Source organism: Chionomys nivalis, chromosome 7, assembly GCF_950005125.1.
Source record: "Chionomys nivalis chromosome 7, mChiNiv1.1, whole genome shotgun sequence".
Lineage (NCBI taxonomy): Eukaryota > Metazoa > Chordata > Mammalia > Rodentia > Cricetidae > Chionomys > Chionomys nivalis.
Genome location: NC_080092.1, coordinates 69,663,138 through 69,687,893, shown reverse-complemented (window position 1 = coordinate 69,687,893; position 24,756 = coordinate 69,663,138). Strand labels below are relative to the sequence as shown.

Genomic DNA, 24,756 nt, shown 5'->3' with positions numbered 1-24,756 from the left:
TGACCTGGATGGTCAAAGAAATTCTTTTTTTTCAAATTTTATTTATTTATGTTGGAGGGGGGGTCCTCACATGGCACAGAATATTTGGAGGTCAAAGGACAACGTCTTAGGGTTTCTCTCGCTGTGAAGAAACACCATGCCCACAGCAACTCTTATAAAGGAGAACATTTAATTGGGGTGGCTTGCTTACTGTTTCAGAGGTTTAGCCCCTTTACTGTCAGGTCGGGAAGCAAAGCAGCATGCAGGTAGACCTGGTGCTCGGGAGGAGTTGAGAGTTCTTACACCTTGACTACAGACAACAGGAGGTGGTCTATCTCACTGGGTGTGGCTTGAACATATGAGACCTCAAAGCCCACCCCCATAGTGACACACTTCCTCCAATAAGGCCACACTTCCTAATAGTGCCACTCCCTTGGGGGAGGGCATGTTTTATCCAAATTACCACAGACAACTTGTAGGAGTCACTTCTCTTCTCCCACCTGTGGGTCCCAAGAATCAAACTGAGGTTGTCAGGTGTAGGCCTCTACCTGCTGAACCATTCCACTGGCTCACAGATGGCCAAAGTAAAACAAAATGATTCGGGATGTGGTAAGCTGTTAAGGATGGGGTTGACCTTGCCTATGTAGTTCAATCTGGCCCTGAACTCACAGAGATCCATCCTCTTCTGCAGGCCACCATACCCAGCTTGTGTGTGTGTGTGTGTGTGTGTGTGTGTGTGTGTGTGTGTGTGTGTGTGTGTCCCATGCATGCAGGATCCAGAGGGGGCCAGAAGAGGGCGGCTGATTCCCCTGGAGCTTGAGTTGTAATGCTACCAGAGAACCAAATTCAGTTCCTCCTGAAGAACTCTTAACCTCTGAACCATCTCTCTAGCCCTTAATAATTCTTTTTTTATTCTCCCTTTTCTTATTTTTCCTTCCATTCTTCCTTCCTTTCTTTCTCCCTTCCTTCCCTCCTTTCTTTTTTCCCTTGAGATAGGGTTTCTCTGCCTAGCCCTGTCCACCCTGGAACTCATCTGTAGACCAGGCTGGCCTTGAACTCAGACATCTGTCTGCCTCTGCCTCTCCACTGCTGGAACTAAAGGCAGACACCACCACCCCCAAGCCCCCTTAATAATTCTTGCTAGACAGGTTTCTACAGGCCTGATGCCCTCTGAGCGTTGGGACTTCCCACCTAGTAATTGTCACCTAGCAATCATTCAGTATGTGTGTAATAATACCAGTAACTAGTCTAGGGTAGCTCAGTGTAGTGTTGTCTAGCATGTGATACCTCTGAGTTCAATCGCCAGCACCAATATATAAATAAGTAAATACAGAGAGAGAGAAAGAGCACTTGTGACTTTTGGCAATCTTTTACTTGTGCCATTCAGAACATTACACTTTCAAGAGAGAGTTTTCTCCATTCCAACATCCATAACATGTCAATTCCACCTCCATCAGCGAAGAAGTGGGTGAGGCTGAAGGTCAAATACTGTAAATTGTTTATGGCAGAACTTCCTGTGGTTTCAAAAGTTTGCTAAATCTCTTTCCACACAATAAATGTGTGCTTTCAGGGTCTTCGCTTTCGGGGTGCTCATCCTTTTCAATGCAGTCTTTCAACATTCCTGCCCACCTCCAGTCTCCGCCTCGCCCCCAGATCTGGCTCCGCCCTCATACCTGACCCCTCCCACCCAAGGGGGAGCGCCCCCGCGGGGCCCGCCCTACATCCCGTCCCGCCTATAAATGCGCTTTATCTGCACAGGCCCTACCTTTCTATAACTCCGTCCACCAGCGGAATGCGCCGCCATAGGCCTTATCCTATCCGACTCCGCCCACTCCCTGGGAGCGTCAGGCCCCGCCCACCCCCTACCGCAGAGGGCCGGCGTGCGGACTGCGCAGGTGCGCGCCAGAGGCGCGGCCTTCTCACCCCCACGCAGATCTCGCTGCGTGAGGGTGGGAAGGCGATCGCGGGCTTGACTGCAGGTAGAACACGGGGCCGCGCGAGCCGGCGGAGGTGTACGAGACCTCGCGAGAAGGGCGCGGGCGAGGTCCCGCGGGACGGCCGTTGCGAGCGCGGTGGCGGCGGGCCTGGCCTGTGCTGGACGGAGCCCGCGAGTGTGGGCCCGGGGGGGCCGAGGCCGCGCGCTGTGAAGGCGAGCCAGCCGCAACCCCCATGCTGTGAGTCCTAAAGGCGAGCCCTCTGGACCTGGCCGCTCCCTAGGCCACGCCCCAGTCTGGGAAGATGGAGGGGGACCGGCGGACCAGTCCGCCCAGCCAGAGCCTGCTTCCCGATGGCCACTTGGTCCTATGGACGCTGTTCTCCGTGCTGCTGCCGGTGTTCATCACCTTCTGGTGTAGCCTTCAGCGGTCGCGCCGGCAACTGCATCGCAGGGACATCTTCCGCAAGAGCAAGCACTGCTGGCGTGACACCGACCTGTTCAGCCACCCCACCTACTGCTGCGTGTGCGGGCAGCACATCCTTCAAGGAGCCTTCTGCGACTGCTGCGGGCTCCGCGTGGACGAGGGCTGCCTCAAGAAGGCGGACAAGCGCTTCCCGTGCAAGGAGATCATGCTCAAGAACGACGGCCGGGCCACAGATGCCATGCCTCACCACTGGATCCGCGGCAACGTGCCCCTGTGCTCTTACTGTGTCGTCTGCAAGCAGCAGTGCGGCAGCCAGCCTAAGCTCTGCGATTACAGGTATGGCCTTTGTGTATGGAAGGGGCGGGGGCGGGCAGGATTGCAAACACTCGCTCGAGAGACCTAAATTCATCGCAGCAAATGGCCTAAACCGCTCACTCACAAGCATCCCTGGCGTTCACGGCAGACCCCCTTTAGATGCTTTGTTTTCGCGTTTTGGAGATGGGGGTCTCCTATAACCCAGGCTGGCCTCAAACTTTCTGGATAACAGAGGATGACCTTGATCTTTTGATCCTTCTGCCTTCACCTCCCCCGTGCTGAGATGACAGGCCAGTTCAAGAGGTGCTGGGGATCTAACTCAAAGCCCCTGAACACGTTTCTCAAGTACTCTGTCAACCGAACCCGCCACCACCTTCCCACCCCTGCCAGGGCTCTTAATTTTCATCAAAGGCCTCTTAATTGCCGCCTGCCTTGTGGCTACTCTGTAGCACCCCATTTTATATAAGGAAAGCTGAAAGGCACACAGTAACTTTATTCTAGTTACAAACCAGCAGGCTCTTGGTTTAGAACTATGAAAACAATGGTTATCCCAAAGCAGAGCTCTAAGTTTCTTTTGCAAACACTGCACTTGGTGTCATAGTGAAGTGTTTGACACACAAGACAAAAACGGAGTATTTATTTTATGTTTGCTATTTGTTTATTTGTGTGTGGGGGTTGCACATTTGTAATGAGTGGGGGTCAGAAGACAGAACTTTGTGGAGTGAGTTCCCTTCCACCGCAGGAGTTCTGCCACTCTAGCAAGTATTCAGGCGAGTGGGCCTCACCAGCCCTGAAAGGAATATTTCGTTGTCAGATCTTTCAGGTGAGTCACCTGAGTTAAACTGAGCATGTTTTTATGGCTTCCGCACGTACACTGAAGAGTGCGTTTTGCGTGTGGAATGGCGTCTGAACGAGGCTTCTGCATAGGAGGTCGGTGGACAGCAGCACTGCTCTGCAGATCATTTGCTCTCACGTGTTTAACGGTTGAGAAGATTAAAGATAAAACAGGACAGGATCCCGAGATTTCTAACACCTAGTCTTGTCAGAGCCTTGTCTGGATCTCACTGTGTCTTATTTCCAACAAATAGAAAGTCCCACACACGCTCCCAAGAGCTGAAGCAGAAGGTGGTACTCTGGGTGGGGGTATGTACACGTGAGCACCCACAGAGGCCACAAGAGGGTAACACGCAGACACACACCCGAGCCGAAGTTGTCGGTGGTTGTAAGCCTCCCAGCATGGGTGCTGGGAACCAAACTCGGGTCCTTTTCAAGAGCAGTACACGTTCTTTAGCTCTTGATCCATCTGTCCATCTTCTCTTTAAAAGGTTTTTCAAGACAAGGTTTCTCTGTGTAGCCCTGGCTGCCCTGGACCTCGCTCTATAGACCAGGCTGGACTCATACTCACAGAGATCTGCCTGCCTCTGCCTCCCAGTTCTGGGGTTAAAGGAGTGTACCACCGCTGCCTGGTTGAAAAAGTTTTAACAGGAAAAGAAAAGATTGAATAAGTTAAATAGTACATAATGTAATATTACATATTTCTTTCTAAACCATGATTTTAAAAAAAAAAAAAACAGCTTACGAAAATATGTGTGATACCAACTTGGAAGAAATGCAGAGTCCAATACACCCAGATCACGCTCCTACCTGAAAAGTATCTTGTACTGTAAAATTGGGAATATGTCTCCAGAAGAATTGTCGATGGTGTTATTTATACCTTTCTAAGATTCCTAAATTCTCAAGCATAAGTTTTTTTTTTTTTTAAGAAAAAAAAACTTTTATTAAAGAAATTCATTGGGCTGGAGAGATGGCTCTGTGGTTAAGAGCACAGACTGCTCCTCCAGAGAACCCAGGTTCCGTTCCCAGCACCCACACAGCAGCTCACACTTGTCTGTAACTACAGTTCCTGGGAATGTAACACCCTTACGCAGAAATAAATGCGAACAAGACACCAATGCACATACAATAAAATTAAATCTAAAAAAAATCATGAATATATTCTAGTTTTTAGAAACTAAAGCAACACACACACACAGAGGGTTAATTAGACATTCATGTCCTCCCCATCTGTAGTTTTACTTCTCTTCCCAGGGGAAGTTATTAGGAAATACTGCAGTGGTTATCCTGCAGGTTATGTTCAATAATAATATACAATAAGGCCACCATCATGTGTTAGCCTGTGCCAGGAGGCCTAACCTAGACTCTGCCCTTGCTTTGGGTTCTTCTTCAGGAGGCTAGATTTATTTTATATGTGGGTGTTCTTCCTGCATGTATGTCTCTGTACTGCTTGTGTGTCTGGTACCCCCAAGTGGAAGAGGATGTCAGAGGCCCTGGAACTAGAGTTGCAGATAATTTGTGAGCTACCAGATGGTTGCTGGGAATCTAACCCAGGTCCTCTGCAAGAGTAACAAAGCTCTTAATTGCTGAGCCATCTCCCCAGCCCCTGCCCTTGTTTTTTCAATATAACAGTTTTTGGTTTGGGGTTGGTTTTTTGTTTTGTGTGTTGAGGGCGGGGGGGTGTTTGTTTGTTTGTTGTTTTGGTTTCTTTCTCTTTTTTTGACACGAGAGCAATACTTGTGAATGGGAAATTGTATCCCTTATGCTTGTCTCTGTGGTGGTGACAGTTTGTTTATATGCCACATCTGATTAGCTGTGCAGGTGTGAAACCAGGAAGTTAAGTAGATCAGTGTCTCATAGTCTTATTTAGCTTAAAAATTGGTGGTGAAATTTGACACTTTTCCCCGCAAATAAATATGATATGGAGAAAAATAAATACAATTTGGTAGGTTAGAGTTAGCTGAGCTGTAGATGTAGGTAGATAGGTAATAAGAACACTTGACTATCATATACAAATCCTAGGTTCCATCCCCAGCACTGGAGGAAAATTACCCAAACTTGGTGGCACTTGCCTATAGCCCCAGCAGTCTGGAACCTGAGGCATTAGGATTGAGAGTTCAAGGCCAGAGAGGATCAAATAGCAGCATCTTTGCTCAGAAACAGTGATAACATATTCAGGAGTTATTAGCTGTAAGCAGCCAGTAGATGGGTGTATTCACGTCTACTGTGTAACCTATTACAGTTTCTGACGTTAGAAGCCAGTCTTTATAAATGGCATGAGCAAGTTGTGTTATAATTGTCTCATTGTGCAGGTATCTATTTTTAGCCATCAGTAGAACTCTTGAGTAAACAGTAATTACTTACAAATCTCAGCATCCAAAAGGAGAAAAAAAAAACACCTTTAAAATAGAAGACCAGGAGATAACATCTGGCAGAGAAGTGTTTGTTCCCTCCTTAGATTAGTTAATTCTGTCCTGCTCTGGTGGCCTGCTTTTGTTCAGTCAGATCTGTCTTATCTGTGAGGGGATTAAATAGCTTAGCAGATTAATAATAGAAAGCCTAAGTCTTGCCAACACTGTTCCCTGCCTGTCGCTGGCACTGGTACCCAATACAGAGACAAATCTGAATACATACGCTCTGTCTTTGTTTCAGAAGCAGACATGGAACTGTTTATCTGCTCCTAAAAGAAATGGGATGCTTTCCTCTCTATGTGCAAGTTGACAGTTTTCCAAACCAGACCTGAGGAACTGCAGGTGTCAGACAGGTTTAAACGAAAGCCTATACATTGCTAATTACGGCTATTGTTCTAGGTTGACCTTATTAGGGGGTTGTACCTACAGGTGTCTATCATGATACAAAATCATTTGTGCATTTTTAAAAGTATGATCATAGGTAGTATATTTTTGTGCAATTTTAAAAATTATATTTGTGTGTGGATACACTGTTTTACCTTTTGACAGAAATGTGGTTTGTGGATTAGGAACAATGGTTTACAATGAACTGATGGCTGTTTCTTCTTTCCTCAGGTGCGTTTGGTGCCAGAAAACAGTCCATGACGAGTGCATGAAGAGCAGCTTAAAGAATGAAAAGTGTGACTTTGGAGAGTTCAAAAATCTCATCATCCCACCAGGTTATCTGACGTCCATTAACCAGATGCGTAAAGACAAAAGGACAGATTATGAAGCGGTAATTAGTTTATTTATTTTATAAATTTATTCATTTAAAGTTAGTATATAAGATAGTTAATTCTGTGTGTTTGAGAAAAAAAAGGGAATGAAGTAAATAAGATATTAAAGGGTTTAAAATGTCATTATGGGAAGCCATAAAACTGTACCCACAGCCAGTCATGATAGCAAATGACTTTAATAGCAGCACTCAGGAGGTAAAGGCAGTAGGACCAAAAGTTTAAGGCCATTATAGCAAGTTCTAGAATACATAGCAAAAACTAAGAACCAGGAGCTGGAGAGATGGCTCAGCAGTTAAGAGCACTGGCTGTTCTTTCAGAGGACCAGGATTCGATTCTCAACATCCACATGGAGACTCAGAACTGTAGTACCAAGGGATCCAACACCCTCTTCTGGCCTCTGGACATTGCTTTTATATGGTACACAGACATAAATGCAGGCAAAACACCCATACATATAAAATAATAAAAGAGCCTTTAATCACAGTACTTAATAGGCAGAGACAGGAGGCAGATAGATCTCTATAAGACCTTGCCTCAAAAAACAAAGAAAAAAACTAGGGATCACAGACAAAAAAAAAAAAAAAAAATCCTGGCCAGCTAGTATATTCTCAAATACATCCAGAAATGAAAAGCAAGGTCAGAGAAGATCAGACTCCACTCTGTCGATGGCTAAAAGAACATGGACTGTATTATCTGGTGACAGACTCAAATACTAAGGTTGAACATCCCTAACCCAACATTGAAGATCCAGAATTTAAGGTACCATCATGGTACCACAAGTAGAAAATCCTTCTTCTAATCACAGGACAGGTTGTGGTCAAAATGTAGGAACACTAAAATGTCCTACAAAACTGACCTTGTGCTGTTTGAAGGCACATACATATGAAACATAATTTCATATTAAATTTGGATCCTGTCTCTAAAGTCACCCCATTATGTATGTACAAACACTCCAAAATAAGAAACACTTCTGCTGGGCGGCGGGTGGTGTTGGTGCATGTCTTTAATCTCAACACTCCGTGAGTTCAAGGCCAGCCTGGTCTACACAGCGAGTTCCAGGACATCCAAGGCTGTACAGAAACTCTGTCTCAGAAAAAAATAAAAAAAAAAAAAAAGAGGGAGAGATATAGTTCTGTTTAAGCATTTCAGATAATAGATACTCCAACTCTGTACTGTTCCAAATTTTGAACATAGCATGTGTAATGTCTGTTTTGGAAGCAAAATGAGAAAAAGCACTCGCTATGCAAGCGTGAGGACCTAAACTCAGTCCTCAGCATCTGTGTTCAAGGCTGAGCATGGTGCATCCATTTGTAATCCCTGCCTTAGGAAGGCAGTACTCCTGGGGCTTGCTGGCTAGCCAACCTACCATAACTGACAAGCTGCATGAGCCATCGGGAGACCATATTTCAAGAAAGAAGATAGTCTCTTATGGTGGGTATGTGGCCAACACCTTCCATCTAGCACTTGGGAGATGGGCAGGCTGATTGATTTCTATGAGCCCCAGGCCAACCAAGGCTATATAGTGAGATTCTGTCTCAAAACAGGAAAGGAAAGAGCGGGCTTCTGGAGAAAATATCCGAGGGCGTTGTCTCCTCTTTCCATGGAGACTTATGCACACAGAAAGTCTACATTGAGTGAAAGGTCAAGCTGTAAAATCCTCTGCCATTCTTGGGCTTGTTAGTCATTATTGTGTTGATAGTACAGGTGTAATTCTTTCAGAAAATTATAGCACCATTGCTACTAAGGAAAGTTTCGTATTTGCCATCTCTCAGACACTACTAACCCTGTTTCGTCCATGTTCATTTTTTAGCTGGCTTCTAAGTTTGGAAAACAGTGGACCCCATTAATAATCCTGGCCAACTCTCGCAGTGGAACTAACATGGGAGAAGGACTGTTGGGAGAGTTTAGGATCCTGTTAAATCCAGTCCAGGTAACTAAAGAGAAAGCCTTGCTTTCTAAGTCTCATTTTTAGCTTTTGTTTTCCCTAAAATGCAATGGTTATTGATGCTTTAAATCACTACCTAGTCATAGGAAAGAATAATACTTGTAAAAAAAAAAAGCCTCAAGCCTTTCAAATATGTAGTAAAACAAAAGTCACATCACCCAGCAGTCTCATTTCAAGGGAAAGGAAGCCTATGTCCCACAGAGATTGGGGTACAAATGTCCGATGGTAGTATTAGCCATAATCGCCTAAAAATGGAAGAGCTCGACTCTTCATCAGCTGGTGAATGAATAAACGTGCTGTGTCTTCATAAAATGGGTACTTTTCAGTGACTGACAGAAACAAACTATATGATAGCAAGTGAACCTAAAAAGCACCGCTAAATCAATCAGGGCTGAAGGTAACAGTCAGACTGTGTAATTGCTTTCATGTGTCCTGTCCAGAAAGGGCAAATCAATAGAGCCAGAGAGTGTAATTCTTGATTGCCTGGGACTGGAAATGGGAAGTGGCTGTAAAGGGACCTTGAGACATCTTATTTAAAAAAAAACAAAACAAAAAACAAAAGGGTTATGTACTGGATTTTGATAGTAGTTGCACAAACTAAAATCGACTATGTGTTCCTTTTTAGAGAGGAATTTTTTGATAAAGTAAATTATACCTTGATTTTTTTAGGAGGGGTTTGAGATAAGGTTTTAAGCCTGTCCTGGAACTCACTTTATAGACCAGGCTGGCCTCAAGCTCATGGAGATCTGCCTGTCTCTGTTTCCCAAGTGCTGGGATCAAAGGCATGTGTCACCACTGCCCGGCTTATACCTTGATTTTTAAAATGGAGGGAGGCACACCATTAAAACTGAATGTACATAATCCAAGTGTGATGGCACACCCCTATAATCCCAGTACAAGGAGACGGGTGCAGGTTGATCTTTAAATTCAAGGCCAGTTTTTAAAGCATGAAGTACAGAATCCTAACTAAGGGCGAGATTAGCGTGTTGTAAGGGGAGCAGCGGGCTGCATCCCACCACCCGGCTAGTTTATACCCGAAATAACCACACAAAATTGTATTGATTAAATTACTGCTTGGCCTGTTATTTCTAGCCTCTTATTGGCTAACTCTCATGTCGTGATTCAACCCATTTCTAATAATCTGTATGTCACCATGAGCTCATGGATTACCGGGAAAGATTCAGCATGTCTGACCTATCTGCTTCATGGCGGGTGGCTCTCTGACTCTGCTTTCTTCCTCCCAGAATTCTGTTCTGCCTTTCCTGCCTGAGTTTGCCCTATCAACTAGGCCAACTTAACCAATGAAAGTAACACATAGACAGAAGACCCTCCTACACCATTAGCACACTAGTTTGATGTGAACAGAAAGGAGTCAAATGGTACTGTAGCCTTAGGCTCTCAGTTTGCGTTGTATTTCCACATCTGCAGAATCACACAACAGATTTAGCCTCCTGGGCCCCGTGTCCTAGTCGGTAGAATGAGGCCGGTCCCTGCTTTGTAGGTCAGTGTACTAGATGAGCCACAGTAATAGATCGGGCCCTGGGAACTGTCAGGAAAATACATAGAGGGCAATCATCCGCAGGTGAAGGACAGTGTGGGCTGAACATAATCTCCTTGTTCTTTTATTTTTAGGTGTTCGATGTAACTAAAACGCCCCCAATCAAGGCCCTGCAGCTGTGCACTCTTCTTCCTTATCACTCAGTTCGTGTCCTTGTTTGCGGAGGGGATGGAACTGTGGGCTGGGTCCTCGATGCAGTTGATGAAATGAAGATTAAGGTATCTGTCTTTAAGAACCACTGTAAAGCCAGAAAGAGTGAAAGTAACAGGTGACCACTAGATGAAGCCAATTTGGATAGTTAGGAATGAAACACTGATTAAGAAATTAGTGCAACCTACAGTTGTCATTTTTGTCTTTGTTGCTTTAGTCTTTAAATTTTACAAAATACTATTATGCTACAAATAATCTAAAGAGAAAATCTGTGGTACATCTTCTGTATTCTAGGGACAAGAAAAGTACATTCCACAGGTTGCGGTCTTACCTCTGGGAACAGGCAACGATCTGTCCAATACCCTGGGTTGGGGTACAGGCTATGCTGGAGAAATCCCAGTCGCACAGGTCTTAAGAAATGTAATGGAAGCAGATGGAATCAAGCTAGACCGGTAAGTTACTACTGCTAACTAGTAACTAGTACTAACAAGTCTGTTACTTGAGTTTGGAGGTATTATTTATGTAAGTGAACAGTGAAGTTGGTCAGGCATGGCAACTCATCCCTGTAATCCCAGCATTTGGGAGATTGAAGCAGAAGAGAAATGCCATGAATTTGAGGCCAACCTGGGCCGTGGAGTTAAGAATTTGTCTCAAGAAACCAAAAACAAGCTAAATGTAATTTAAGTGAAAAGAACTATTATATTAGTTGCACTTATAACAGATTCTGGTATCTTGTTTTTAATATTGTAAATAGTTCAGTTATAAATTATGCTAAAATTTGCACACTTACTTAGATGTGGGTACATCGTCAGATGCTTTAAAATAGCATTGAGGGCCAGGCAGTGGTGGCGCATGCCTTTAATCCCAGCACTCAAGAGGCAGGGGCAGTCAGATCTCTGTGAGTTCGAGGCCAGCCTGGTCTACAGAGCGAGTTCTAGTATGGCCAAGGCTATGCTGAAAAACCCTGTCTTGAAAAACAAAAAAAATTAAAAATAAATGAAACATAAAATAGCATTGAAATTGTCATCTGTCAACTTATCTAGAATACATATTTTTTTGGTAAAATATACTTTTTTTAACTTCTGTTTTTTAGATGGAAAGTGCAGGTTACAAACAAAGGATACTACAATTTAAGAAAACCCAAGGTATGCTTTTAGTACTTCGGTTGTACGCAATTTAGCAAGTGCACACAGAGTGTCTGTGGTCTGTTTTTCCCATCAGGCAGGTGGAGAGATCTGGCATCAAAAGGGAGCTGGGTACAAAGCAGATCACCATGTGCCTGCCTTACTCACTCAACTGTTGGGTTTGGTTGTTTGAGGTTTTGCTTGTTTTGTTTCTGTTAACTTGTATTTGGGGAGGTGCTAAGTGAATATTTTGACCACATCCCCAATCCCCAAGCTGGGCTCTAAAATGAACAGGTGCACTTAGTTCTGCCCTGGCAGATCAGGTTAGTTTGGATCAGCAAAGGACCGTAGGTGAGGTATGTCAGCAAATAGTTGATATTACAGAGATGGTAGAGAACATTTGTTTACTGAGGATCAAAGTCAGGATCTCACACACGCTGCCCAAGTATTCTGCCACTGAGGTACCCACAATCCCAATCTATATTTTAAGAAAATTTTCTGAGATAGTGTGACCATAGCTTACAGACACAAGGAGAGCCTTAAGGATAATTTAGAGAGTTTATTTTCAGTTTAAAGATGTTTTAAAGTTAAACTGATAAGACTTAATGATGGCTACAAAAGGAAGAAAGCAAATACATAGCTACTAGAGCTTAATGTTTATGATTAGATATATGGAAGTGATATTAATCAAGAAAATAAAATAAGGAAGTTGGGGCTTGGCGTGAAATGAAATGAGTTACTTGGCATAGCATCTCAAATGACTGTGGGTATTTAATCAGAGGCTGAAGGTTTGTGTTTTTTGCTCACAAGATCCGAGCTAGACATGCAGACTGAAGAATTTAGGCTGAATAGGAAAATACAAACTAAGGGAATTAAGACCAACAGAATCTGAAAATTACAAAGAAGGTGCAGACCAAATACCATGAGAACACAGAAGTGAAAAATCCTGCCTAGAAAATGCAGAGCCTCGGTGGTGGCTCACACCTTTAATCCCAGCTGGAGGCAGAGGCAGGCTGATCTCTGTGAGCTTAACACCAGCCTGGTCTACAAAGTGAGTTCCAGGATAGCCAGGACTGTTACACAGAGAAACTTTGTCTCATAAAACAGAAGGAAGGAGAGAGGGAGGGAGGGAGGGAGGGAGGGAGGGAGGGAGGGAGAGAGAGAGAGAGAGAGAGAGAGAGAGAGAGAGAGAGAATGCAGAGCCATTCCAGATGGTACGAGATGTGCAGTGCTGAGTAGAAGTGGGAGTCATGTCTGTAGTTACTAGCCCACAACTTCACTGGCAGTTTCGGATAGTCTGTGAAAAGTAAATTCAGAAAATATTCCATATGCAAGAAGAATGCGGACTGGGATTGACCAGTGGGTGGCGCTGCTGCTGGAGGGAGTCACCATCACTTCCTCTCTCACAGGAGTTCACAATGAACAACTACTTCTCTGTTGGACCTGATGCCCTCATGGCTCTCAATTTTCACGCTCATCGTGAGAAGGCACCGTCTCTGTTTTCCAGCAGAATTCTTAACAAGGTGTGTGGAATAAAATAACATTTCCTGCTTATCACTGAAGGTACAGTAAAAATCAATAGTTCAGTTATATTCAGCACTCTTAGATTCCGATCAGACTGACTTATGGAAACATTTACATGCTCTGCTTTGTGTAGGATTTCAAATTAGGATCCATAAATGTATTTTGTTGACTATAATAAGAGTTTTAAAATTAGAAAGTTGAGCTATTTTATTTAGATGGAGGTTAATTGGAGTATGTTAACATCTGTCTTAAATAGCTGAAAGGTTTTTTTGTTTTGGGTTTTTTTTTTTTTTTTTTTTTTTTTTGGTTTTTCTAGACAGGGGTTCCCCTGTAGCTTTGGAGCCTGTCCTGGAACTAGCTCTTATAGACCAGGCTGGCCTCAAACTCACAGAGATCCGCCTGCCTCTGCCTCCTGAGTGCTGGGATTAAAGGCGTGCGCCATCACCACCCAGATGGAAGATAAATTTTTGGTTAAGTCACTAATAGAGAACTATATTCTGTTGGCTTAGGAAAGCCCCACAAGGCAAATGAGGTAAGGAAAGGGGCATTTGTTCCCATGACTCTTAGACTCTTAACAAAAGTCATCACTCCAATTCCTAGCATGGCTGATCCCTACTCCTTATTTGGTTTGGTTTGGATTTTTGAGGGACAGGGTTTCTCAGTATAACAGCTCTGACTATCCTGGGACTCATTTGTAGACCAGGCTGGTCTCAGACTCACAGAGATCCACCTGTCTCTGTCTCCTAAGTGCTGGGATTATAGGCATTCACTACCCCCACTTGGCTTGTTTGTATTTGATTTGTTGTTATTATTGCTTCTGGATTTTTTTTTTTTTTGAGACAGGGTCTCTCTGTGTAGTTCTGGAACTCACTATGTGGACTGGGCCGGCCTTGAATTTGCAGGGCTCCACCTGCCTTTGCTGGGATTAAAGGTGTGCTCCACCTTACCGAAGTCTGCTTAGCATGTTTTTTCCAAGTGACTTGACTGTGAAAGATAAATACACATTAGTTTATGCTTATTTATGTTTTACAAATAGTTGAAATTTTATACTATTTGTGTATGAAATATACACATTTCATGGGGGCATGTCCTTGCATCCTTCGTGGACAGCAGAAATGAACTTCAGGAGGCAAGAAGGCAGTTCTGCTCAGCACGACTCAGTACCACGTGTTGGTTCAGACTTCAGCAGTCTGACCCCGAGCGGTTTGTTGTAGGCATCTTAAGCACAGCACAGTTTGGTGGAAACTGTTCTGGGGATAACTAACTCAGTCCCTCATAAACAACAAAGCGTGCGTACGTCTCCTTGGGAACAAAGTAAGCTAAATACACACTGGATGTGACTCCATCGAAGCTCTTTGTAAAGCCCGTAAAGATGGGTTCTATAGACTGACTCAGAAAAACAAACTTAGGGTAAGGGTCTGGGGGAAGATCTGGTGCCAGAAAATCTCTGGCCACACAGGTAGTGCAAAGGTCACCAGATTAGCAAGCAAGCTTCAACCCCTGCTCAGAGAACAGGTTTGCATTCCTTCCCCTGAAGAAACAACCCTGTGTACACAACTGTGAGCATAGAGACCTCCATGGCCCCAGTATTCCTCTCTTTTTATATTTTAAAGAGAATAAATTGTGGCTGTAATAGAGGCCAAGGCTGAGTGAGTGCAATACCTACCTACAGTGCTACTCTAGCTATTATAGGCAAGCATAAGAGAACTGCACGAATAGCAGGGGACCAAGGAAAGGGGAAAGCTATCTTAACCGTGGTAGTCATTCAGAGGTCACTTGGGAGGGAGATTCTTGTCGTTGTCGTCATCCCCTCCCGTGTGTGTGTATATATGTTTGTGTGCGTTTTGTTTGTTTTGAGTTTTTTTGGTGGGTTTTTTGTTGTTGGTTTGTTTTTTTTTTTTTTTTGGTTTGTTTGGTTTTTGTTTGTTTTTTCAAGACAAGGTTTCTTTGTGTAGTGTTGTCTGTCCTGGAACTCACTCTGTAGACCAGGCTGGCCCAAATTCAGAGGGATCCACCTGCATCTGCCTCCCGAGTGCTGGGATTAAAGGCGTTCGCCACCACCACCCATCATCATTTATACAGATTATCAATTTGACGACTGACAGATAACATGAGAGAAATCTGACATACTAAAGCAGCACGTGCCAGGAAATTACTGGCACCAAGATAATGCTTGAGCAAAAATTCTCTATAGTAGCTATGTTTTCTAAAACGGTGGTTCTCAATTTGCCCATCACTTGATTAACTTCTGCTAATATTGTTGCTATTGTGTTAGTACTTTTATTAATCATACAGATCATTTTTTAAATATCTCTTTGTCTTCCAGTGATCACTGCTGGGACTGGTAATAAAAAAAGGCATCGTAACAGCAACTATTACAGGATCTAGTAGATGCAAAAATAATCACAATTTTTAGGGAGAGCTCTTTCACAGACATTAGTTCCCTTTTTTTAATAAAATAATAAGACAGGAGGGAACAGCAGAGACAAGTTAATGGTTAAGGTCACTGGATGCTCTTGCAGAGGACCAGGGTTTGATCCCCAACACCCACATGACAGCTCAGGACCCTCTGACTCCAATTCCAGGGAATCAGATGCTCTGTTTGATTTCTATAGGTACTAAACACACATGTAGTACACAGACATACATTCAGGCAAAACACCCACACACATAAAATAAAATCTTTTTTAAAATAGTGTTGCTAAGACAATAAAGACTGCTATTGATACAGTTGGCAACTTCAGTTTTTCTGTCAACCCTTCTATATTCAAAGTGTTTAGACAATGTGTGCCAGATTTATATGCATTTTCCTTAATAATTTGGAGTACTGGGAAAAAAATAGAATTTTCTTATTTCAACGTAGTCTTATAAAATATACTTTTCAAATAAGTCAAGAGGCAGTATTATTTGAACACAAACTGTCCCAACCATATCCCACATTCCCTCTGAAAAACAGAGTAGTTAAACCAAAAAATAATGGATTTTATTGTCACCTTTAAAGAGAGTGATGATTCTGTAATTGTAACAGAATGGGAGAGCTGAGGCAGGAGAATCACCACAAAGTCAAGGCAGTCGACTACATAGTAAGACTCTATCTGAGGAGAGAGAGGGTTCAGAAATGCTGCCAGGGCCTCAGTTGCATGTAGCCCTGGGTTTAACCCCCAGCACCTCATAAAGCCAGGTGGGGTGACAACCAACCAGCTGCAATCTCAGTACCCAAGAGGCAGAGGCAGGAGAATTAGGAGTTCAACCTAAGTATCAAATTTTAGGCCAGCCTGGGCTACATGAGACCCTATCTCCAAAGAAAAAGAGTTAGCATTTCATGTGTCCTGGCCACAGTTCACCTAGACTCCTCCTACCACAGTTGATGATGAAATGAAATGCCGGAAGGGTATTAGAAGGGTGTGAACCCGGGTCGCATGCCAGAGGCTTCCCCGTTTCTCTGTCCCTCAGTGTCCAGGCCACATGGGAAGCAGTGGCTTACAGCATAGCAGGAGCCTTCTTCATGCTTTAATTTCTATTTTCACAGGCTGTCTATTTATTCTATGGAACTAAAGATTGTTTAGTGCAAGAGTGTAAAGATTTGAATAAAAAAATTGAGGTAAGCTCCTAATGCCTTTTCTAAGAATTTCGGTATTGTCTGAATTCTGAAGTTCTTTCACAAATGCTGAGTAGTTTTCTGTGACCTCTGTTCACGGATGTGAGTGTCCACTCGCATGCCAGACACTTGCTTAAGTTGCTTGGGTTTTAAAAATATTTATTTATTTATTATGTATACAATATTCTGTCTGTGTGTATGCCTGCAGGCCAGAAGAGGGCACCAGATCTCATTACAGATGTGAGCCACCATGTGGTTGCTGGGAATTGAACTCAGGACCTTTGGAAGAGCAAGCAATGCTCTTAACCACTGAGCCATCTCTCTAGCCCAAAGTTGCTTGTTTTTATGTATATGAGTATGCCACCTGCATACTTGTAAGTGCAACACTTGTGTGCCTCAGTGGCCCAAAGAGGGGAGCAGATCCCTTGAGCTAGAGTTCAGGACAGTTGTAAGCTGCCTTGTGGGTGCCTAGGAACTAAACCTGGGTTTTCTATAAGACTAACAGGTGCTTTAACCATCTCTTGATGCCTCCACTTGAGTGAATTCTTTATAGTCCTTATTCCTCTAAATTGTCAATGCAAACATATATGCCAGGCATTACTAGATTCCCAGAGACAGCAAAACTATTTTAAATTCTTTTCCTAAGTCATATGGTTCAAGGTCACAGGAACTAGTATTCACAACTTGGACCCTGGTTTGTTTCCAGAATCTGCTTAACTGGTAAGAAGATAACAGCTTTATGTTTCCTGACACAGTGCAGACTCATCTGAATGCTCATGAAAGTTTAAAAGGTTAATTCATGTTTTGTATGATATCTCTTACCATATTAAAGCAAGTAAAAATATATAAACAGTAAAAATAAGGCATTGTTGACAGTGTATTGTTGCAGACCCCTGACATCACATATAGCGGTTGTGTATCTTCCTTGCTTTTAGAAAGAGTCTGTAATAGTTAACAACAACAGAAACATTAACTAGACAACCCCAGAACTATTGTAAAATAAGAAGGGGTGGGAATGATAGACGTCTTGAGAAAGAACGGACAGCATGGGCATGCAGTAAGGAGCCTGATGCGCCAGCCCAGAAAGCTGCTGCTGTCCAGCAAACCCTTAGCAGAAAGCCTTCAAGAAGCCACCCAACAGGGAGGGAATTGCAAGAGTCTCCATCAAAGTTTTATTGGCTGTGGTGCTAGGAATCAAACCCAGAGCCTACGGAGCCCAAATACATATAAGAGAGAGAGCTTCACTGCAGAACATGTCTTGCAGGGAGGAGAGGGTGAGGGCCAAGTCTAAGACATCCAGACAGAGGCGCCAGCCCATGGCCTATCATAGCAGACTGTTTGGAACTTGAATTCTGCCTCGGGTGCCAGGGTAAGCCAGTAAAGGCTGTAATGAGGGAGTGACGTGTTGGTTGTGCCAGCTGATGTCTTAGGGTACATGAGAGGGGAATGAGGCAGGAGTACACGGCCTGTTGGAAACATTTACGGGGGAAGGGAGGGTGGGTTCCACAAAACACTGTCAGGAGTGCAAGACAGGCAGTGTCGTGTGGTTTCTTACTGATTGGCAGTGGGGAATCCAGCACAGATAGTGCCAGGCTCCCAGTTTGGGAATGTAAGGTGCCATGCTGCTTTGTCTATTTTGTACAGAGCAAGGAGCCCAAGTAACTAGTTCTAGGGGATCTGAAGCCCTCTTCTGGCATATATGAAGCAGCATTCAAACACATAAAATACTTGGATAAACATCTTTTGTAAAAGAATTGATTCCATTGTGTGAAGAAAAGGAACAGCCAGGTTGCCTTGCATGCGCGGAGTTGTCTTCCCCTCAGGCATGTCTCACATCTGAATATGCGTGTTAAAGTTTGAGTTCCGAGTAGATAGGTGTGGAAATAGGGTGCCCTGTAGTAACTACCTACATTTCTTTAAAGCTAGAACTGGATGGTGAGCGAGTTGAACTGCCTAATTTGGAAGGTATTATCGTTCTGAACATTGGCTACTGGGGCGGCGGCTGCAGACTGTGGGAAGGAATGGGAGACGAGACTTACCCTCTAGCCAGGTATGGATGTCGGTGTAGTTGGTTGGGCTTGGCAGTGCCTGCTGTGGGTACATGGTCTCACTGAAAACGACGTTCATCTTCAACCCAGTCTCACACTGCGGTCTCCCTAGAGCTGGATTACAGTTGCTAGTCACCACAGCCAGCTGCAGTCTGGGGATGTCATTTTGCTTTTAAGTGCTCTGGGATTTTGTTTTGTTTTAGTAAGTTTTCCCTTCTTCTATATATGTTGACATATGAACATTAATAAGTTGATGGAATAGGGTGTGGTGGCACTGGGTGCCTTTAATCACATGGATGGGTGGATGGATAGATGGATGGGTGGGTGGGTGGATGGATGGATGGGCGAGTGTTGTAGGACACCATTTGTTTGTTTTCCCAGCCACCCAGACTCCTGAAATAATCACACAGAAACTATATTATTTAAATCACTGCTTGGCCCATTAGCTCTAGCTTCTTATTGGCTAACTGTTACATCTTAATTTAACCCATCTCCATTAATCTGTGTATCACCACGAGATTGTGGCCTACCAGCAAGTTTCAGCATGTCTGTCTTTGGTGGTGTCTCCATGGCTTCTCCCTTTACTCCACCCTCTTCCTCCCCGCATTCAGTTTAGTTTTCCCTACCTAGCTCTACTCTACCCTATCACAGGCCTAAGACCGTTTCTTTATTAACCAGTGGTGTTCACAGAATACAGAGGGGAATCCCACATCAGGTGGGCAGATGGATGAGTAGGTGAATAAGTAAATAAATAAACTGATAGCCCATCTTATCAAAAGAGAAACTGCTATCTGTGGATAATTTGATTTCATTGTGTTCTGTAATCCATATTTTTTATTCCAATGTTAGGCATGATGATGGTTTACTGGAAGTCGTTGGAGTGTATGGGTCTTTCCACTGTGCTCAAATCCAAGTGAAACTGGCCAACCCTTTTCGAATAGGACAAGCACACACAGTGCGGGTAGGTAGCTGGCTGTTTCCAAGCTGTGGGTGTGGGAGACAGCACGCATCTGTCACTTCCTCTGTCTCCATAGACTATAGCAGGGCCTTGCAGGAAGCTGCCAACTAAAGAAATAAAATACCCACTAGAAAAGAATCCCTAAACAGTCTCTCGGTATATTCAGATGAATTTTTGTTTAATGTCAAAGGTTAAGAACCTGTAGGAGTTAATGGGAGATAGAAATTCCTGCCCGTAGTTTCTAGAACTGACATTTTTCTAATTATTTCCTGATTTCAGCTGATTTTGAAGTGCTCGATGATGCCAATGCAGGTGGATGGGGAGCCTTGGGCCCAGGGACCCTGTACTGTCACCATAACACACAAGACACATGCTTTGATGCTCTGCTTCTCTGGGGAGCAGTCGGATGACGACATCTCAAGTGCCTCGGATCAAGAGGACGTAAAGAAAGCTGAGTAGGACGAGCTGACGCGGCAGCTGTACATAGACACGTGGTCGCCCATGGAAGTGCTGTTAGCACTCGTCTTCATTTCATTCCTGGTGTGATGGGTGTGAGCTTATGTAAACAGCATTTCCACAGCTAGACTTCAGCGTCACAAACGCGTTCTCTTAGCAGCAAGATCCTCTCATCATTTATTACTAACTTTGGAAAAACACACAAAGTTGCACGGAGATGAACTGCTTTTCCTGACTGGATGTTTTGAGACTGGCGCCCACTGCAGCATGCACTGTCTTGAGTGACAGTTGATAGACAGAGTGAGGATGAGATCACTTCCCTCTTAGTTTTTGATACGGTGACAACATAACACGTTAAAAATTAACTTGCTTTTTGAACTGCCGTGGTTAACGCTGGGCTTTCTCCTGCAGTGTGGTTCCTAAGATTTCCCAGCCCCAGCCAGATGGACCTACATCCTGATTTCTGGGAGCCCCTGAGGAGCAAAGAGAAAGAGCAAAGACACTTTAGCTTTCACGGCGGTGTGTTTTCTGTCGTCGCGTTTAGGCCTTTGGGTGTTTGTTTAATGACCATATTGAGCTGAAATGCAAAAATCTTTTTTTTTTAAGTTGTTTTTGTTTGAGCAGTACTAGGGTTTGAACCTAGGTCCTCTGGAAGGAAGTGTAGACAGATGCTCTACTACTGAACTGCACTCCCAGTCCCGTGTGTGTGTGTGTGTGTGTGTGTGTGTGTGTGTGTGTGTGTGTGTGTGTGTGTTAGGTGGATGGGTCTAAAGTAAGATGAAGAGCACTTTGGGTTGGGAGCTCTATAATTCACCAGCTTCTCTGTTGATTAAAAGATAGTGTTGACAGTGGGGAAAAATACACATAAGGGAAGCTTCTGAGTTAGATTAATTATTCAAAAAACAATTCTAGGCTGACTGCCTTCGCATCAAGTGAGCAGTCTTGTGTTATGAAATACTGCAGGACTTCAGCAGCATCAGCCTTGGAGAAGGAAGCTCTGCTGAGATGTTTATCATATTTATTTCAAAGTTAGAAAGATATATATTTTTAACTTAATTTATTATCCGTGTGGTATGATCCTTGTGGTTAGCATTTACACTGTATTGTACAGCTTTAGCTGGTGAAGTGGTCACGTAAGTCTGCTGGTCACAGTCACATCGAACTCTCCTTTGCTTTCCATGGCATGATACTCACCACGCTCATTTCTCAGACTTGAAAAGGGAAGGCACATGATGAAGACCTTGGGGTAACAAGCTTGGTTTCATTGCACCTCCACCCTCTGTTGCCAAGGACTTACTGAAAGGCAGTTCCACAGATCTCCATTAGAGGGTGCTCTTCTGCTGTCAGTGGCCTGCCTCTGTGGTTGGTCACACCCATTGGGCATCTAACCCTGTGTATTTCTGACAAATGGCATGTTTGCACTTGGTGGTCTTGCATGAATTAATTTCTGAAAGACTAGAATCTATTCCCAGAACCACCATTTATCTCCCATTTAAATGGTTTGTTATGAGTCTACAGTCAGTGAATTGCCATAAACTTCAGTCTGAGTCACCTCAGGCCTAGACCATGTGTTTGGAAGGCCAATTTAGTAATGTCTATTAATGTATCCATCATCTAAAGTAAATTTTCACTGCGAAATTAACCTCTTCCAGGTGATGCCAAATTCTCCCATTGAAAGATGCTCCACTAGTCTGTCCCAGCTTCCTCATACACATTCCCTGGATAATGATAGCCGAGGGCATGCGAGAGTTTGCAGCACTGCCTTGTGAACAGATCCTGTTTGGAGTGCAATGAACTTCATCCTTAGATTCATGGTCAGGATTGCTAAGATGTCACCCTCTGACATTACTTTTACCTGTAATTCATATCACTCATCTGTAGTGGAAACAGATCATTAATTTGGAGCTATCAATCAGAATCCTTCAGGTAACTCCAGAGATGCCCTAGTTAGAGCAGGCATGTGTCCCCTTCCCACAGCACACTATACTGATTTTCTGAGGCCTTGCTCACCCGGATCTCATCTGCACCTTTCACAACACCACACCACAAAATGTACAGTATTGTTCTACAGCTCACACTTTTAGCCGCTAGTTCACCCAGCATTCCAGATAAATGTATAGGCGTGTGCCTTGTTTGAATACAATTTGTAAGACTTGGTGTTTGCAAGTTATATATTAGGTAGTGATAGCTTACATTCCTGGGGTCTCTACTTCACACACTGGGTCACCACGAGATCCTCTGCTCCATTTAAAGTTGTCTCGATAGCAACATAACTTACATGTTCTCAGGAAAAATTAGAAACCATCTATTTTCACATCTCTTGTCTTTTTCTGCCCTGATACATTCCTAATGTCCATAAACTTAATGGCTTAAACACCAAATACCTGGCAGCTCCTCTCGGTCCTTAGGCAGGTAGTTTCTAACGCTTTATTATATTATATATATATTAAGTCAGAGGCACTTCTGTCTCGAACAGAAGTTGCCCTATGGTGAGGTCACTAAATATAAATGTTCTGAATTTTCTGTAACTCTTCGCTGTGAACGTGTAATGTAGCTGATATTTATAAACATTTTATAGTGAAACTATTTATTTTATTTTTTTAGAGTATGAAATCTGTAGTAGTTGCCTTTTGAACATTTGTGTACCCGGTTGTAACATAGACTGACTCAGAAAAGTTCTTATCTGTGCTGTAAACTGGGTGCTTCTACCAGCATGTCAAAAAGAGGCATTTTCATCTGTAATATAAAGTCAAATATTTCTAATGTACACTGTGGGTTTTTTAATTTGCCTAGTTAGAAAACTTGAAAGATTATGTTAATTTGCACATCGATGTGAACCTAAAAACATAATCTGACCAGAAAAGTCTATAGAAGATGATTTTGTGATACTTTTGTTCAAAATGGTAATTCTGAAGCAAGAAGCCAGCGCTTTATATTCAGAAATGCTCCGGTAGGTTCTCTGTGTGTGTGTGTGGGGGGGGGAGGTGTAATTTGATTTTTGTGACTTTTTTAAACTTCTGTACAGTTTAGGGCAGGAAATGTTAAATAGACTTATTATTATTTAGAAAATGTTTTCTTGTTTGGGTTTCTTGTTTTGCTTTGTTTTTTGTTTGTTTGTTTAGTCTAGAAACTTTAAAAAGAAAATCGTTTTGTTGCTTCCTCCCAGTCCTCAGGAAGTCCCATGCTCAGCTACAGCACAGGTTCTTGCTTCAGCTCACCTTTGCAAAGCATGCTCTGTGTTTCTAGAAGCCTCAGACCTAGCCGTTGCATCTTGCATGTTCTCTCAAAGCCAGGAAGGCCAGGAGTGTGGTTGAGGGGCGAGTTCTCAGCCCAGACATGGTCTCACGGGACAGAGGAGCCTTTTTATTTACAGCACCCTTGTTTGTACTAGGTTGGCAGTGTATACTGTTTTAATCTCAACACCTGGAGGCAGAGTCCTAGCCAGCCTGGCTACATAGAAGGATTCTGTCAGCGGAAAAAAAAAATTACATTCTAACCCAGTCAGTGACCTAGCTATTAACATAAACATTGGTAGTTCCTGGTGTGAATGTAGTCTTTAGACTGTTGTGTGGGGTCTCGGAGGAGGAAGAGCTGGTGGAGCAGAGTGAGCTGCCAGATGGCCCCTGCCTTCCTCCTTAGCACAACAATATATGAGACTACTAACTTCTGCTGAGTGAGTCATGGGACTTCAGTGTGTAAAGTATTTATGCTGTTTACAAAACAATTCTCTCTCTCTCTCTCTCTCTCTCTCTCTCTCTCTCTCTCTCTCTCTCTCTCTCTCTCTCTCTCTCTCCTCTCAGTTTTACAAGACAAAGTTTCTCTGTGTAGCCCTGGCTGTCCTGGATCTCACTCTGTAGACCAGGCTGGGCTCAAACTCAGAGATCCGCCTGCCTCTGCCTCCCAAGTACTGGGATTAAGGCATGCGCCACCACCGCCTGGCATCAGTTCTCAGTTGGGCATGGTAGCAATGTCGTGTCATCTCAAAGAGAGAGACAGAAAGATCTCTGAGTTCAAGGCCGGCCAGCCAGCCAAGGCTACAGAAACCCTGCCTCAAAAAACAAGGATTTAAAAAAAAAATTATGTATATGTATGTTTTGTTTGCATGCATGTCCATGCCATGACAGTGCCCAGGGAGGTCAGAAGAGGGTGTGGGGTGAGCTACAGTGTGAGTACTGGGAGTTGAACTCAAGTCCTCTTACAGCCAGTGCTCTTTCCTGCTGAGCCAACTCTGTAGCTCAAATTTTTTTCTAAGGATTTGGAAAATGCTTTCTTTGAACACTTTGTCATATGGTTGGTTTTCTAATGTTTTTTATGACTCAAACCCTCATTTTTTCTGAAAATACTGTTTTGGGGGACTCCATTGCCACTCGGAACATAGTCACTTGGCTGTGTCACAGCTTTCAATGGCATTTTGTTGCTTAGTAAAGTACCAGAATTGGCCTCTGTTGTGTTGTGATCATAGTGTGCAAACTGTCTGTGTATTCAGGTACTTTACATAAAGATACACGTGTGTGTTTTCTCTGATGCCCCTGGCTATTTAGTGAGTATGAGGCTTACTGGTCTCAAAAGGGTATATCCCAAGATTATTAAAAAGTTAAGTTTTAATACCAACATTGACAAGGTTATCACTCTGCAATAGGATCCATAGAATTTACCCAGAAAGTGTGTAGTCATGATACTGATACTAGACCAAGGGCCTTTCCTCAGTCTCCATAAGGGT

At 43.5% G+C, this 24,756-nt stretch overlaps 1 protein-coding gene across 1 annotated transcript; it reads left to right on the top strand.

Moving 5' to 3' along the window:
* The first annotated feature begins 1,858 nt into the window (after positions 1 to 1,858).
* On the top strand, positions 1,859 to 23,829 carry Dgke (diacylglycerol kinase epsilon). The gene is made up of 11 exons (XM_057774957.1): positions 1,859 to 2,675; positions 6,515 to 6,674; positions 8,486 to 8,605; positions 10,253 to 10,396; positions 10,623 to 10,780; positions 11,422 to 11,473; positions 12,862 to 12,975; positions 16,506 to 16,577; positions 18,497 to 18,624; positions 19,472 to 19,583; positions 19,860 to 23,829. The coding sequence occupies exons 1-11, from the start codon at positions 2,218 to 2,220 to the stop codon at positions 20,037 to 20,039; spliced, it is 1,698 nt and encodes a 565-aa protein (XP_057630940.1). The 5' UTR covers positions 1,859 to 2,217; the 3' UTR covers positions 20,040 to 23,829.
* The last annotated feature ends 927 nt before the right edge of the window (positions 23,830 to 24,756 follow it).

Bases quoted from the DNA above. Each gene is read 5' to 3' on its own strand.
- Dgke (XM_057774957.1), top strand. From the start codon at position 2,218: ATGGAGGGGGACCGGCGGACCAGTCCGCCCAGCCAGAGCCTGCTTCCC. The intron at 16,578-18,496 runs GTAAGCTCCTAA...ATTTCTTTAAAG, and splicing joins ATTTGAATAAAAAAATTGAG to CTAGAACTGGATGGTGAGCG. The intron at 19,584-19,859 runs GTAGGTAGCTGG...TCCTGATTTCAG, and splicing joins GACAAGCACACACAGTGCGG to CTGATTTTGAAGTGCTCGAT.